Source organism: Nomascus leucogenys, chromosome X (assembly GCF_006542625.1).
Source record: "Nomascus leucogenys isolate Asia chromosome X, Asia_NLE_v1, whole genome shotgun sequence".
NCBI lineage: Eukaryota > Metazoa > Chordata > Mammalia > Primates > Hylobatidae > Nomascus > Nomascus leucogenys.
Window position 1 is genome coordinate 74,770,226 of NC_044406.1, and position 16,151 is coordinate 74,786,376.

Below are 16,151 nucleotides of genomic sequence, written 5' to 3' on the forward strand. Positions count from 1 at the left end.
TCTGTTAATGTTTCAGTAAAATATGAAACAAAATTAAGATTTGAAAAATATAAAGATTTCATGTCACATGCACATTTTTGAGAATTTAAGGCAGACAGGGGAATTGTATTGGAAGCAAATTACCACAGTGATGAAGAACACAGTCTTCAGAATAACAGATCTTGGTTCAAACCCTGACCATATGACTAGTAAGCTCTCTGAACTTAGACTAGTTATGTATCCTCTCTGAGACCACCTAAATTACCCATCTATGACACAGAGATAATACCACCTACCTCACAAGGTTGTTTTGAAGATTAAATTAAGTACGGCATGCAAAGAGCCTGACACAGTGCCTGGGACACAGTAAATACTCAACAGTGGTAGTTACCAAAGATGATTATTATTGAGGAATTCCTGACTTGGTGATATGACAGAAGACCTTCAATAAAGGGAAAAAAAATCTGCCTTGAAGAGATTAAGTTGGCCTATCACAATGTGGTATCTAATAGGACCTTTCTGTATAATTTCCTGCCTATTTTAGTACTGATGTCTATTACTCTAGTCGAAGCCCCATTTCCAAATTTATTATTGGACTTAACATTCTCAGTCCACCATTGTCTTGATTTATAGAACAGGCTCCCATTCAGTCTGCCTGCCTTATGAATTTCTGTATGATATTTTATCCTCCACAGAACCCACTATTTTCACTGAGTTGCCACACTGCTCAATACCTGGCACAATGCCTTGTATGTGATTGGTCTTGGCAAGTAAAAATCTGCTAGTTGACTGATCAAGAACTAACAGTAGCCCTTCCTTATATCACATACCCCACAAACACATCTTCCTCTTCCTGTCTCTAAACCAAACCACCTTCCTTATGTACTAATCTTCTGGTTTCATCTCCACCTACTTTCCAACATGGCATCTCTAACTCCGAATTTATCAATTCTAATTGTCAAATCATGACAGTTTGGTTCATATAATTTGTTTCTTCTGTCCTTTTCTTCCCACTCTGCATAATATCACAATTCTTCCATTCTCAAACATAATCACATACTTTAACAAACTACTTTAAGAAAAAGTTTAAATTTAACTTCCAATTAGTCTTCCTTAGTCCAATTACACTCATCACTCTATTATACCATGCTCCCATAATACACATATGCAGTTTACCTTGCATGTATTTATCCATTCCTTTTTAATAGTCCTTTGGTTTTCCAGTATATCCTTTATCTTCCGAATCATACTGTAATTCCTTGAGGGAATACCTTAGCACCGCTCCTTCTGTGCCCCTCACAACACCTACCACACTGCTCCATAGATGTGGTATCCGATAAATGCTTGATTAATAATGGTTTATATGTGCAAAGGCTATTTTTGTTTCAAATGTGAAACAAACTTGTTGCAAAAAAACACAAAAAATAAGGCCAAGAAAAAAACACGGTATTGTGAATTAGAAAGTCTGAGTTAAGTGAAAAAAAATAAGTGCCTTATTAAAAATAACACAATGAACACTACAAAAAAAAAAGAGGGACAATGAAAGAATAACACTCAAATGTCAAGAAATAAAATGCCATATTTACTGTTAGAGTAATTCCAATAAAATCTAATGAAAAAACAAATTGATATCATTAACGTCACATGAATATTTTGAGATCTAGGAAACCAAAGTGAGGAAAACACCCACGTTCTATCCTAGATTCATCACTTAGGAAATACTTGGCAAGTCATTTAATCTCTCTGATTCACCACATATAAAATGGGGATCAGTCCATCTGCCTTACCTTTTGTGAAACTGTTGTGAGATAAGAAAGCTAACATACATGAAAAGTAGTTTATAAACTCTAAAAGGTTAATCAAATATAAGATACTAATCAGGCCGAGCACGATGGCTCACACCTGTAATCCCAGCACTGTGGTAGGCTGAGGTGGGTGGATCACTTGAGGTCAAGAGTTCAAGACCAGCCTGACCAACATGGTGAAACCCGGTCTCTACTAAAATACAAAAATTAGCTGGGCGTGGTGGTGGGCACCTATAATCTCAGCTACCTGGGAGGTTGAGGCCAGAGAATCGCTTGAACCCGGGAGGTGGAGGTAGCAGTGAGCCAAGATCGTCCCATTGCACTCCAGCCTGGGCAACAAGAGCAAAACTCCGTCTAAAAAAAAAAAAAAACTAATCAAAAATAAGATATTGTTAAACTGTCCACAGCTCAACAGTCAACTCAAAACCTGTATACCTAGGTTTTCCGCATTCACATGACGAAAGCTCATTGGCCATATAAGCATATGATAGCATCGCTATTAACAGCATTAAGAATGAAGAGTGATAATATGAAAGGTGATTTATATATTTTCTACAGAATTGTTCACACTCCGTATTCACTTTTATTATTTTGAAAACCAATAAAACTAAAGTGTGTTCCATGAGGGATCTAAGGGGACAATTTTCAGCAAAAGTTCCATGCCTAATTTTTTTTTTTTTTTTAGTAAAAGTTCCATGCCTAACTCTTAAAGCAAAAGTTCCATGCCTTTAATTTTAAGAAATGAAAGGATAATTAATTACACTTTACAGATAAGACAGAATATGGCAACTTCTCTTATTACAGACTATGATGATGACACTGTGAAAACTGAGCATAGCAAATAATCTAGTCAGTGGTTCTCTATTACATTCTGTGATGGGGGCCTTATAGAGTGAATGAAATACATTAACCAGCACTGGACAACCTGGAAGATATAAGTCAAAATACTTAATTAAAGATATAAGCGAAGAGAAGAAATTATTCTTCAGAAATTTTTTCTGCATCAATAAACTATCATTTTACTGTTCTCAACATTGTAATTTGGTGAGATTACTAGAACTATGGAAAACGCGAGCAATAAAAACACGACACTGTCCTCACTTTCCATTAAAAGCAACCACAGTATTTTTGGAGTTCTGCCAAGGTTGAAGTTAATACCTAATGAGAAAATATAAAGACACCCAAAAGCCCTTAAAACTCCACTTACATCCTCAGAAAGCAAAATTCTGTTCATCCAAAAGGGTTATCTTCCCCCAAATTTAAAACTTTATACTATGGTAAAAGACATTTCCTTAAAAAGATATTCAACCTTTCAGAGAAAACCTCAGAATCCAGTAATAGTTCAATTCTATTAATTTAAGTTTTAAATTACTATAAAACTATAAAACTATAAAAACACATTTACCAATTACAAAACAATGTAGCTGCATTATAAGCCTTCAAATGAACCTCGGAGTTCTAAGATATTACAATGATTTTTAACATACACAGGTGCTCCTTGACTTATGACGGGGTTATGTCCTGATAAACCCAATATAGTTAGACAAAATGCATTGAATACCCCAATAAAACCATTACAAAATTGAAAAATCATTAAGTCGAACCATCTTAAGCTGCAGACTGTTGATAAAGGAAAACAATCTGCATCATTAGTTCTTATAAAAATGTTCACTATCAAAATTGATTTCACAAATTTAGTGTCATTTACATTGCTAGCTTTAATTCCAATGGTCATTTATAATATAACAATATTTTTGAGATAATTTTTTTTTTTTTTTGAGACGGAGTCTCGCTTTTTCACCCAGGCTGGAGTGCAGTGGCTCAATCTCGGCTCACTGCAAGCTCCGCCTCCCGGGTTCACGCCATTCTCCTGCCTCAGCCTCTCCGAGTAGCTGGGACTACAGGCGCCCGCCACCACGCCCGGCTAATTTTTTGTATTTTTAGTAGAGACGGGGTTTCACCGTGGTCTTGATCTCCTGACCTCGTGATCCGCCCGCCTCGGCCTCCCAAAGTGCTGGGATTACAAGCGTGAGCAATTTTTCTTAATAAAAACTGCTTAACACTGCTTTTTGTAAGTGCATTTTTCACTAATTGCCAAAATTCATATATTACTCTGAGAGTTTGGAGGTATAAATTCTGGTATCATCTAGTACTGCTTCCCAATTAATAGTAATAACAAAGAAACACCTCAAAGTAAATGTGTCTTATGAATACCTTGTAACAGCCTTTTAGAGGAATCAAATGAAAAACTGAGAAACAGGTGTTTAATTTATGCAGCACAGGTGTTCACCATTTATTTTTCAGCCATTTGCACCTTTTCTTACTCAATACAACTTGCTGCAGACATTGTATTCTTTTACTTTGATGTTTATACTTTGTTCTAAGGCCATTTAGTTCTGATTTTCACAGTATATATTATACTGCTACCCAGCTGTTTATTCCTAAAATAAATGTTTAATGGCTATTCATAAGAATTACAAAAATCAGACTATTCAGAAATTGTTGTTCTACAAAATAGCAATATAAAAAGTGAAATCAATTTTGAATTGCTGCAATATGATACATTGATAGATATATATTTCCCAGTTTGTTACCAACCTAAAACGTTAACACATACTATAGAATACAGGTGAAATATCAACCTCTTGTCATGTTTACCCAAGAACAAAACTTCAGAAAATGGTGTACAGCAGGACTGTTGGTTGTCTACTCAACAACAAATACCCTTTTTCTCCTTGCTTCAAGAGCTCCAATTTTGTTCCAATATTAGAGAGAAGCTGCTCAGTCCTTGGGGATGGATCATGACAGATCAAAACCAATTATGATAATTTTACCTCCCTTTGCTGGTGATTGATTTAGAAGTGAGTACATTATCCAGTTTTAGCCAATAAGATAATGATGAGTCTGCTGGGGGCCCTTGTTGAAGACTTTCCAGTAAAATAAAAAAGCATAAACATGTTAAGAAAACCTCTTCCCCCTTTTCCTCATGTTTAGAGGTTTTTTTGTTAAGTGAGAACCTCTTTGACATCCTGGCAAACATCTTGTAACTCCAAATGGAAGGCTAAGAGAAGTGTGGAGTGCTGCCCCAGGGCTCTGATGGGCTGAAGCAGCACAATTACAAATCCTCTACCTACCCACCCACCCACTTACCTATGGACTTGTTTAAACCACATTTAGTTGGGCAGTGTTTCAATTCTGGCCTAAAACACACTTAACTGTAGACAGTGATGAGTAATTTCCTCTAAAGTATAAAAATTACAGGTGATTTTACATTTTATTTGTATTCCTTTCATCCAAATTAGAAGTATTAGTGTTCAAGAAGCTCCTGTTGCTTGTATAATTTTTAAGTGGAAATTTACGAATTCAAAATAAATCAGTAGAATTTTAGATTCCTATTACAAAAAAGTCTTTATTTTTGGTATGAATACATTAGAGTTGGTTCATTTGAAGGTAACAAATAAGTTTTCATCCTGCTTTAATATTATACCAGAAAAAGGGAAACAATGTTCAGTAAAATGCGGAAAATGTATAAAGTAATTGTTAATATTTTAGAAAGATAAAATCTCTTCTCACTAAAGAAACTAGATGACTTTATGCAATTAACAAGCAACAATATTTTACCTAAGAATAACTTGAGTTTGTGTGACTTGTGTGAATTAATATATTGCACCTTTTTATAGTCTGTTCAAGATCTAAAACTAGAAACAATAGCTACTTTTATTTCCCCACATAAACTATGAAACTATTACATGGTAAGAAAGAAGAACTCTCATACACTGTTGGTAGGAATGCAAATCAGTACAGCCATTATGGAAAACTGTATAGAAGTTCCTCAAAAAATTAAAAATAAATCTATCATATGATCCAGCAATCTTCACCCTCACTACTGGGTATATAGACAAAGGAAATGAAATCAGTAGGTTGAAGAGCACTATTCACAATTGCCAAAATATGGAATCAACTTAAATGCCCATCAACAAATGAATAACAAAAATGTGGCATATATACACAATAGAATACTACACAGCCATAAAAAAATTAAATCGTGTCATTTGTGGCAACATGGATGAGCCTGGAGAACATTACATTAAGTGAAATAAGCTGAGAACAGAAAGAAAATTACTGAATGATCTCACTCATATGTGAAATCTAAAAAACTTGATAGTGGTTACCAGAGACTGGGGAGAACAGGAGGGAGGGGAAGATGAGGAGAGGTTGGTCAATGGGTATAATGTTACAGTTAGGTAGGAGGAATACATTCTGGTACTCTATCACACAGTAAGGTGAGTATAGCTAACAATAATGCATTGTATATTTCAAATAGCTAGAAGAGATGATTCTGAATGTTCTCACAAAAAATAATAAAGGTTTAAGGTGATGGATATGCTAATTAGCCTGATTTGATCATTTGATCATTCCACAATGTTTATATGTATCAAAACATATTGTATCCCATGAATATATACAATTATTATGTATCAATTTAAAAAATCCCATGGCATATAAACTGGTCTCAACAACTAAAGAATACTGGATTCTTCCCATAGCTTCCTAACACTGGGAGTTAGGCACTTTAATTTTTCATTATAGATATAACTACATTACAATACTATATAGTATTCCAGTAAATTAAAGAAGCACTTTCTTAGGTGCTAGTCTTCACAAAGGAAATACTTTATTCACGTGGTGGAACGGTTGGTTCCCTTGATGTGCATACATGTGTTTACCTGATGACTGAAATACAACATGATACAATGGAAATAGTACAGGTTTTTGAGTTAGAAAAACACAAGTTCAAATTTGGCTCTGCTATCTCTAGCATTCCTTGAGCTTCTGTTTGTCAGTAAGATGTACCTATATATAGCTCATGCACATGACTGTTGCACAGAATAAATGAAATTAATATGTAAAGCAACAGGTTACAGCAGTTGCTACAAAGATAATATCCAATAAACGATAGTCCTTTTTCATTTCCCTTCCGTAACTCGATTGTGTAATCACAAAAAATCACTTCAATGAAAAACAATCTTTGTATAGCAAAAATATTTTAGGTCCAAAGTATTAAGTAGCCCACTTATTGTAAGGAAGAATCAGGAAAACAAAGCTCTGATAAAACAATCTGGATAGTTCTTTACAGTCTATGATGCTTGAACCTAGCCTATGATAGAATAATAACTACAATTTACATTTTAGTATTTAGCCTGTTTTGCAATATCCAGCATATTAAATTTAATGTTGAAATGATCATGAAAACCTTTAAGTTGAATAATACTTCAGAATTTTTTTAAATAAGTCATGGTAATCAAAAAATAACTATTCTATATATTTATATTAGAATACATAATATATGAATACACCCTATATATTTATATTAGAATACATATATTAGAATTATATTGCCCAAATACTTTGAGGTATTTTCCAGGCAGTGGTAATGGGTTTGCACTAATCCATTTGAATTCTCGCCCAATCCTCCTTGCAATCAAAGATAAAATATTAGAAGGCTATCAGTATGGCTATACCATTGTTTATGACCAAGAAATATACATTTTATTCTTCCTTAATGTTAAATAATCAAGTGGCATACATGAAAATCAAACCATAGGCCAGGTGCGGTGGCTCATGCCTGTAATCCCAGCACTTTGGGAGGCCAAGGCGGGCAGATCATGAGGTCAAGAGATCGAAACCATCTTGGCCAACATGGTGAAACTCCGTCTCTACTAAAAATAGAAAAATTAGCTGGGCATGGTGGCACGTGCCTGTAGTCCCAGCTACTCGGGAGGCTGAGGCAGGAGAATCGCTTGAACCCAGGAGGCAGAGGTTGCAATTAGCCAAGATCATGCCACTGCACTCCAGCGTAGTGACAGAGTGAGACTGTCTCAACAAAAAAAAAAAAAGAAAGAAAGAAATCAAACCACAGATTCTACCCTAATATACACCAACTCTATAAATAAGCTAAGTCATCTGGTCTAAAGTGACAAGACAGGTCATAATATTTTAGCCTTCATATCATTATAAAGTCATTTTTACATGATGTTTTAGAAATTTACAAAAACATTTAAAACAATATCCCACATATATAGTGCACCAATGATTCAAGTTTGACTTATATCTATTTACTTGCTTGATACAAGCAAATACAGTAAACTCTTGGCATGAATGATCATTTAAGGGTAGTACTTTTGGTAATTTGTCATTTGACCAGATTATGGATTTGAATTGCATATGCTGAGACACCATGTGCAAGAACAATATATTCAGCAAATGAGAGACATCAAATGATTGCCCAGCATTAGTGTATAATTAAAATGTCCTCAGGAAGTGATGAGAACTTCCTTTCTGGGAAAAAAGAACAAAGTAGGGCTTATTAAGTGAGCCTAAGGATAAGTAGAAAACACAATTAACCTGTGCCATATGGCTGTGGATGGAAAACACATGACTCACAACAGAAAATAGATTCTTAAAAACAAAACCAAATCAACAAACAAAAAAGCAGCCCGTGAAAAGAAAGGCATAAAACTTTTCCTCTTTACTGAACACATAATTATCTAGGTAGAAAATCCCAAGCAATCTACAAAAAAGCTTCTAGAACTGGGAATTAAATTCAGCAAGATTTCAAGAAATATCCAAAATCAAAACATAAAAGGCAAGTGCATTGCTAGATAGTAGCAATGAATATGTGAAAACCAAAATTAAAAAGACAATACCATTTATAATTGTTCCAAAGAAAATTAAATATCTAGGTATGCAATTAATAAAACATGTACAGGATCAGTATGCTGAAAATTACAAAATTCTATTGAAGAAAATCAAAGATGAGCTTCATAAGTAGAGAGACATACCATGTTCATAGATTGGAAGACTCAAAATAATAAAGAGGTCAATCCTCCCAAATTAATCTATAGTATTAAAGCAATTGTTATCAAAATCTCAGCAAGATTTTTCTTTAGATACAGACAAGCTTATTTAAACATTTATATGGAAAGGCACAAACTCTAGAATATCTAAAACAATCTTGACAAGGAAAAATAAATTGGGAGGAATTTTTCTGATAGTAAAGCCTATCACATAACTTCAGTAATAAAGATAATGTGGTACTGGTGGAGGAAAAAACATATAGATCGAACAGAATAAAGAACCTCAAAATAGACCCATCCAAGTACAATCAACTGATTTTTGACAAAGGTATAAAAGTAATTCAATAGAGGAAGAATAGCCTTTTCAATAAATGGTGTTGAAGCAACTGGATATGCTTAGATCGAAAAACAAAAAAGAACACGGACCTAAACGTACAACATAAAACTATAATTAAAAAAAAAAAAAGAGAAAATCTATACCTATAGGTAGGCAAAAAGTTCTTAGACTTCACACCAAAATAATCAAAATAATAATAACTGATAAATTAGACCTCATCAAGATTAAAAATATTTGCTCTGCAAAATATCCTATTTAAAGAGGATGAAAAGACAAGCTAGAGACTTGGGGAAAATATTCTCCAACCACATATCTGACAAAGGACACATATTTAGAATGGATTTTTTTTTTAACTCTGAAAACTCAACAGTAAAAAACTACTCCAACTGAAAATACAAAAAAATTAGCCGGGCGTGGTGGCGGGCGCCTGTAGTCCCAGCTACTCGGAGAGGCTGAGGCAGGAGAATGGCGTGAACCCGGGAGGCGGAGCTTGCAGTGAGCCGAGATTGTGCCACTGCACTCCAGCCTGGGCGACAGAGCGAGACTCCGTCTCAAAAAAAAAAAAAAAAAAAAACTACTCCAATTTTAAAAACAAGCAAAAGACATGAACAGACACTTCACCAAAAATGGTATATGGATGGCAAATAAGAGAACATAAAAAATATTCAAAACGAGCCATCAAAATGGCTAAAATAAAAAAGTGACAACACCAAATTAAGGCATGTGGAGAAATTGGATTACTTACACATTTCTGGTGGGAATGTAAAATAGTATTTCAGCTCCTCTGAAATAGCTCTGCAGTTTCTTTTAAAACTAAATATGCAATTACCATATGACCCAGCAATTATACACTTGAGTATTTATCCCAGAGAAAGTCACATTAAAACCAATGCACGAAATTGCATAACAGCTTTATTTATAATAGCAAAAACTAGAAACAGTCAGATGTTTTCCAACGGGTGAATGATTAAACAAACTGTGGTAAACCCATTACTGTGGAATACTATTCAGTGATGAAAAATGAACAAACTACTAATGTACACAATGACCTGGATGAATCTCCAGGGAATTACGCTGCGTAAAAAAAAGCCCATGCCAAAACATTACATACTATACAGTTCCATTTACATAATATTCTTAAAATGACAAGATTATAGAGCTGGAAAACAGATTAGTGATTGTCAGGAGTTATGAATGGTAGGGGTGAGTAAGAAGTAGATCAGATGTGCTTACGGAAAAATAATAGTAGGGGTCCTTGTAGTAATAGAACTGTTCTGCTCCATAACTTGACTGTGATAGTGAATACATGAACCCACAAATGGGATAAAATTGTATGGAACTAAATACACACAAACTCCATAACATTAGCATCACTAACACATATGTTTCAGAAAGCAATGACAAAAAGCCAGAAACCTGTGCCATATTTTTCATTATTTACAAAAGGGTATCCATGAAGATTTTGCAATGTATCCTTTAAGAATGTTAAAGATCTACTATATAGCGATACTCTTACTTAAGAGGAAATAAGAGAATTTTCTAGATAACAAAACCTTGTCTCTTAAAAGGGTACACTTTTTATTCTAATCATTTTTAATACTCATCTTTCTAAAACGTACTTCAAATCCTCTACTTTTTCAAGTGGCGGATAAAGAACATTATTTAACTTTTGCCTGAAGACACTGGGATACAACTGTGATCATCAACTGTTATACTGTACTATAATACAGTGACGGCCTTGAGGGATCTTCTGATATGAAAAGCCACTTACCCATACACTAAATGGCCCAAAGTCTGCTTTCAGTTTGCTGATGCTGTCTTCTCCTTTATTATTCTACCAAGTAGCACTTAAAATAGTAGCATGTTAGAGCCGGGCACAGTGGCTCACGCCTGTAATCTCAGCACTTTGTGAGGCCAAGGCAGGTGGATCACGAGGTCAGGAGACGGAGACCATCCTGCCTAACACGGTGAAACCCCGTCTCTACTAAAAATACAAAAAATTAGCCGGGTGTGGTGGCAGGCGCCTGCAGTCCCAGCTACTCGGGAGGCTGAGGCAGGAGAATGGCGTGAACCTGGGAGGCAGAGCTTGCAGTGAGCAGAGACCGCGCACCACCGCACTCCAGCTTGGGTAGCAGAGTGAGATTCCGTCTCAAAAAAAAAAAAAAAAAATAGTAGCATGTTAGAGCCCAGAGAGACTTCTGAGATCGCCTAGTCCAAACCCTTCCAAACACGTTTTATTAATGGCAAAACATAGACTCAAAATAGAGACATCTCTTGCTTAGTATCACATAGCAAGTTAAGGACTATAACCCTAGTCTCCATGTGGTTCTCAGTTTGCTTGCCTCTAGCAGATACCCCTTTCCTATTTGCTGCTTTAAACTACAATGCTGGGGGAAAACACACACACACACACACACACACACACACACACACACACAGAAAGAAAATGAGGTTGTCAGAAATACGTATTAAATAAATAAGGCTTTTAAGTCAGTGAGTGCTGATGATAACCTCCTGTATAATGTAAAACTTTGTGACAACTATTTTGGCCCTAGCCCCTTTCATATAATTTCAAGTTTGTGAACATGATCCAAAAGATTAAGGATGCCAGTCTTGTTGGGGCTAAGTGAGATATTTTTAGTCCTATTTACCCATGTTGCCAGCACTTACTATAGATGGCCTTTACAAATGGATTTTCTATACTTTCTCTACTTTCCTGATGTTCTCAAGGCTTTTCCTGCTTATCACTATGACATTAATAACCAGCTAACTTTTCCAAGTGAATTAAGACATATAAAACATTATCCCAGTTCACTTTATGCTCCACGCTCTAACTGGCAAGAGGAACATATAACAGAGTTATATTTCATTGTCTTCAAACAAACCTTCCACCAACAACCATTTAGTTTCGCACTTTGAGAAGTTATACAAATGAAACTGAAGAGATCAGGAACTGAAAATGAGATAATTTTCTTTGCACTCAAAATGTATGAACTCGGCCATTAGAAACTATTAACCTCAATTATCATAAAAAGTCATCAGTGGCCTTGAAGTAACTAAAGTATAATACCTCTCAGAAGGCCAGTGTGACTGTCACTATATTGTAGTCAAGTAATATTCATGGGCACACAAAAGCATACAAGAAAGTTACCAAATATTTATTTCTCATTTCATTAAAGCATATGTCTTTTCAGTTGAAATCATCTTGTTTTAAATCTTTCAGCACTGGCTCTGAACAATATCTAGTGAGCTGTACCTTTTCATACCAAATGGCATTTAGCATTATACAAATTATAATCTATACCAGACATTTCAAAGGCTGTGCTTTTACAGAAAATCACAGAACAGGCTGGGCGCGGTGGCTCACGCTTGTAATCCCAGCACTTTGGGAGGCCCAGGCAGGCGGATCACGAGGTCAGGAGATCGAGACCACGGTGAAACCCCGTCTCTACTAAAAATACAAAACAGTAGCCGGGCGTGGCGGCGGGCGCCTGTAGTCCCAGCTACTCGGAGAGGCTGAGGCAGGAGAATGGCGTGAACCCGGGAGGCGGAGCTTGCAGTGAGCCAAGATCGCGCCACTGCACTCCAGCCTGGGTGACAGAGCGAGACTCCGTCCCAAAAAAAAAAAAAAAAAGAAAATCACAGAACACAGACTATATATTATGGGGAAAGAATGCTACTTACATGAAAGATATGAACATAGGTTAAGAAGTCAAGCACATGTTACCAAACTTTTCACAGGCTCATGCTTAACACTCTGCCACAACAATGATATGTAAGATGACAAAGCGTATCCTGAAGAATCTCTGATATATTGAATTTTAAGTTTTAATTACTATTAAAGTGCCTGGCAGACTGATATTCTAATCCTCTGGACTTTATAACTACTTGAATGGCTTAACTATGTGATTATTACCTTTCAACCTGTCAATCATATATCATTTGAAAAAAGTAAACTAATCCAATTGTTTTTAAACAGTGAATCTCTCACTCAGAGGGAGATACTTAAAACATTATTACTTCCCACTGTTCTATCCTAATTTACCAAAATATGTACCCAAATATTATGCCCACAAAATTTATTTATTCAAAAATTATAATCTTCCATTTTGCTACACTGAGTATTATCTAAGAAAGATGATATAGTTGGAAGAACACTGGAGCAGTAGGAAAAACTCTGGAATTTAATCTTGAGCTCTACCACTCTGGAGCTTAAGTGTGGCCCTGCCATTTACCAAGCCACGTGACCTTCTGCAACTACTTAATCTCCTTAAGTTCCATTGAGGATTCTGTAAAAAATCCAACTATTAATACTACTATCTGCCCTACCCTAGCACAGAATTGTTTTAATGATCAAGTAGGATAATATATTTAAAACAGCTTGGTAAATTTGGAGGCATTAAGGTAAGATGTTATCATTATTACCTAAACACAGAAAACTGAAAAGTTCCATTTAAAAACAGGCAAAACCAGCATATTAATGTGACTTGTAGCAACCAATACCACATAAATCTTTGTTGTTGGCTTCTTCTGAAGAAGAGTGAAAAAGTCATTAACTTAGTTTACCTGCAGTAAATACTTTTCATACCTGGCATAACAAAATACTTCCACATGTTGAATAGTTTTGTCCTTCCTGCTAAGAGCAATGGCTTCTTCATTTTCAAGGATCTGGTCTTGCCACACTGGACTGTCATTTACAATGTCACTGTTTTCCTAAACAAAACGCAGATAAGAAGTTTTAATCAAAGTGGGCAGTGTGAAACATGTAATTTTCTGAGAAAATTTACATCTTGTCTAAATTCATGCTTATTTCTTCTTACCAAAACTCAAAGGATATCACCTCAGAGTCACCAAAGAAAGTCCAACAAGTGTTTCAACTTCAAAGGAAGGAGAGAAAAACAATGTGTAAAATCTATACTACCAAAAACTAGATCTGATTTACAGATTTCTATCAGGGTATATGAAATTCTGAAAACGTCATTCAGACATGGCTGTTTAGACATTGCTTAAGAACTAGGACAACTAACCCTCTATCTGCTGAGAATCAAGTATATCTGTTATATACATTACTTATTAATAAAAACAGGGGTTTTTTTAAACATTTTTTGGTCAAAACAGCAGAGTCAAAATAACTTCATTCTATTTATTTTCAGATCTTTGAAGGTTGGTCGCTAGTCATATCAAATTTTGATTACATATAAAAGTACTTCTGAAAAATATTCAGCCCAGTATAACTAAGGGCTTTATAATAATTAGTCACTGAATACCTTATAAAACAAGAAAGACAATAAAAAACAAGAATGTGTACTAAAGCATGTAAACTCTGACTAAGGGTTGAAAGTGGTCCGTTAAAATGTTCAGTAATTCCTCATTATATTTTATGGAGTATTTAAATACAGAGTATTTTTGAAGGTGTCAAGATACACCTTTTTCAAATGTCAAGGATCAATTTTTAATCTGTTTAAAATCTTAAGCTGTTTAATACACATCTTTCTGAGAGAAAACTTTTTGAAATTGTATTATACATACTGAAGGAACTAGTAGGAAAATAGAATTACAATATCTTTTAAGTAAATTCATCTCAGAAAACTTTTAAACTTACAAATGTCATAAAGGCAATAAATATTTTTAAAAGGCTTTGTTGTCCTGAGTTTAACATTTTAAACTGAAGAAAAGTAGTGACATACAGCTCTTATTATCAAGTATAATATTAGATAGTACTAAACATCCAAACATAAGTAGAAGAGAAGGTGAAATACAAGATTTTTGAATGTGTAGACATGAGGTTACCAGCCTAAGAAAAGAACTGTGGACCAGGGAAAGGGAGTGGAGAGACAAAGACAGTGGCAGGGTGAAGATCCTGGAGTAAAACAATCATTAAAATAAACTAAACTTCAAGAAAAACATTTTTATTTGAATAAATATTAAACATTACCAAATTTATTTTTTTAAATTTCCATTCAGACTATTGGGGTATATTTTGTTATTTTTGTTTTGACAATCTACACTACATTTTCTCATGGAAGTACTAAATATGCCTAAATATAAGGTGACCCTCACATACACTTACCAAAAATAAGGGGCAAAAAAGAGTTTCTGATCAAAGTAAATACATGAATATTTAAGCACACAGACTAAACAGTTAAATATCTACTTATTTACTCTCTTGACTTACACAGTTTGAATTATTATATGAAATGCTACTTTACAAATATTGCTTGTTTCTCTATACTCATTTCATGCAACAATATTCAAACTGAATTTCCACTGCATCTTCAATATCAGTGTCTTTGTCATCATGAGAGGCACTTTTTGAGTCACGTATACTGATTAAGTCATGCACATTGATTAAATCAATCAATCAATGCAATGGTGCTTGGCACATGATAAATGCTTAACAAGTCTTAGCTAACTGAATACAATTTTCTGGACTACATCACCCTCCTTTCCAAACATCTAAATTCTTTTGCGATACAGCAGTCTCTGATCTTCTGTATGATGCTCTCAGCAGAAATTTCATTTCAAGCCACATGTACCAATCTGCATAAGAGTAGGACAGTTTTTTTTAAATCCGTCTTATAAAAGTTGACAAACTCCAGAGCTGACTCTCCATATTATGCTATACGTGATCCCTAAACAGTTTCTTTATAATGGTATTCAACAGCTTAGTATTGAGATCCTACCCTTAGAAAAAAATTACTGAATTCATACTAAATTTCTTTGATTTTTCTTTTGGTTGATTCTGTCAGGTAACCTCTATAAAATACAAAATCACCACTGAGATCATTTCAAATTAATGTATCTTCCCCAAATTGTTAGGTCTTTTTTTTTTTTTTGGTTTTTGTTCAAAATATACTGACTCTAAGAGCAACCAGTAAATGTGAGATTTTATAAGGACTAGGATATTTTTTCTAAAGATGATTTTGGGGAAAAACTTATTGTCTTATATTTGGGCACATAAATAATTAGGAAATAGTTATTAAGTACAAACAGTTTACTCTTCAGCCAACACGTTTATTTATATTGTTTTATATATATATATATATATATATATATATATATATATATTTTTTTTTTTTTTTTTTGAGACAGAGTCTCACTCTGTTGCCCAGGCTGGAGTGCAAAGGTGCAATCTCGGCTCACTGCAACCTCGGCTCACTGAAACCTCCACCT

At 34.7% G+C, this 16,151-nt stretch overlaps 1 protein-coding gene across 5 annotated transcripts in view; it reads right to left on the reverse strand.

The window, feature by feature from the left end:
• CHM (CHM Rab escort protein) overlaps positions 1–16,151 on the reverse strand; it is a 192,274-nt gene that overhangs the window by 107,364 nt on the left and 68,759 nt on the right. For all 5 annotated transcript variants that reach the window (XM_003269017.3, XM_030806933.1, XM_030806936.1 and 2 more), the window contains one exon: positions 13,567–13,691. In XM_003269017.3, coding sequence (XP_003269065.2) covers positions 13,567–13,691 — 125 coding nt within the window. The remainder of the gene's footprint in view (positions 1–13,566; positions 13,692–16,151) is intronic.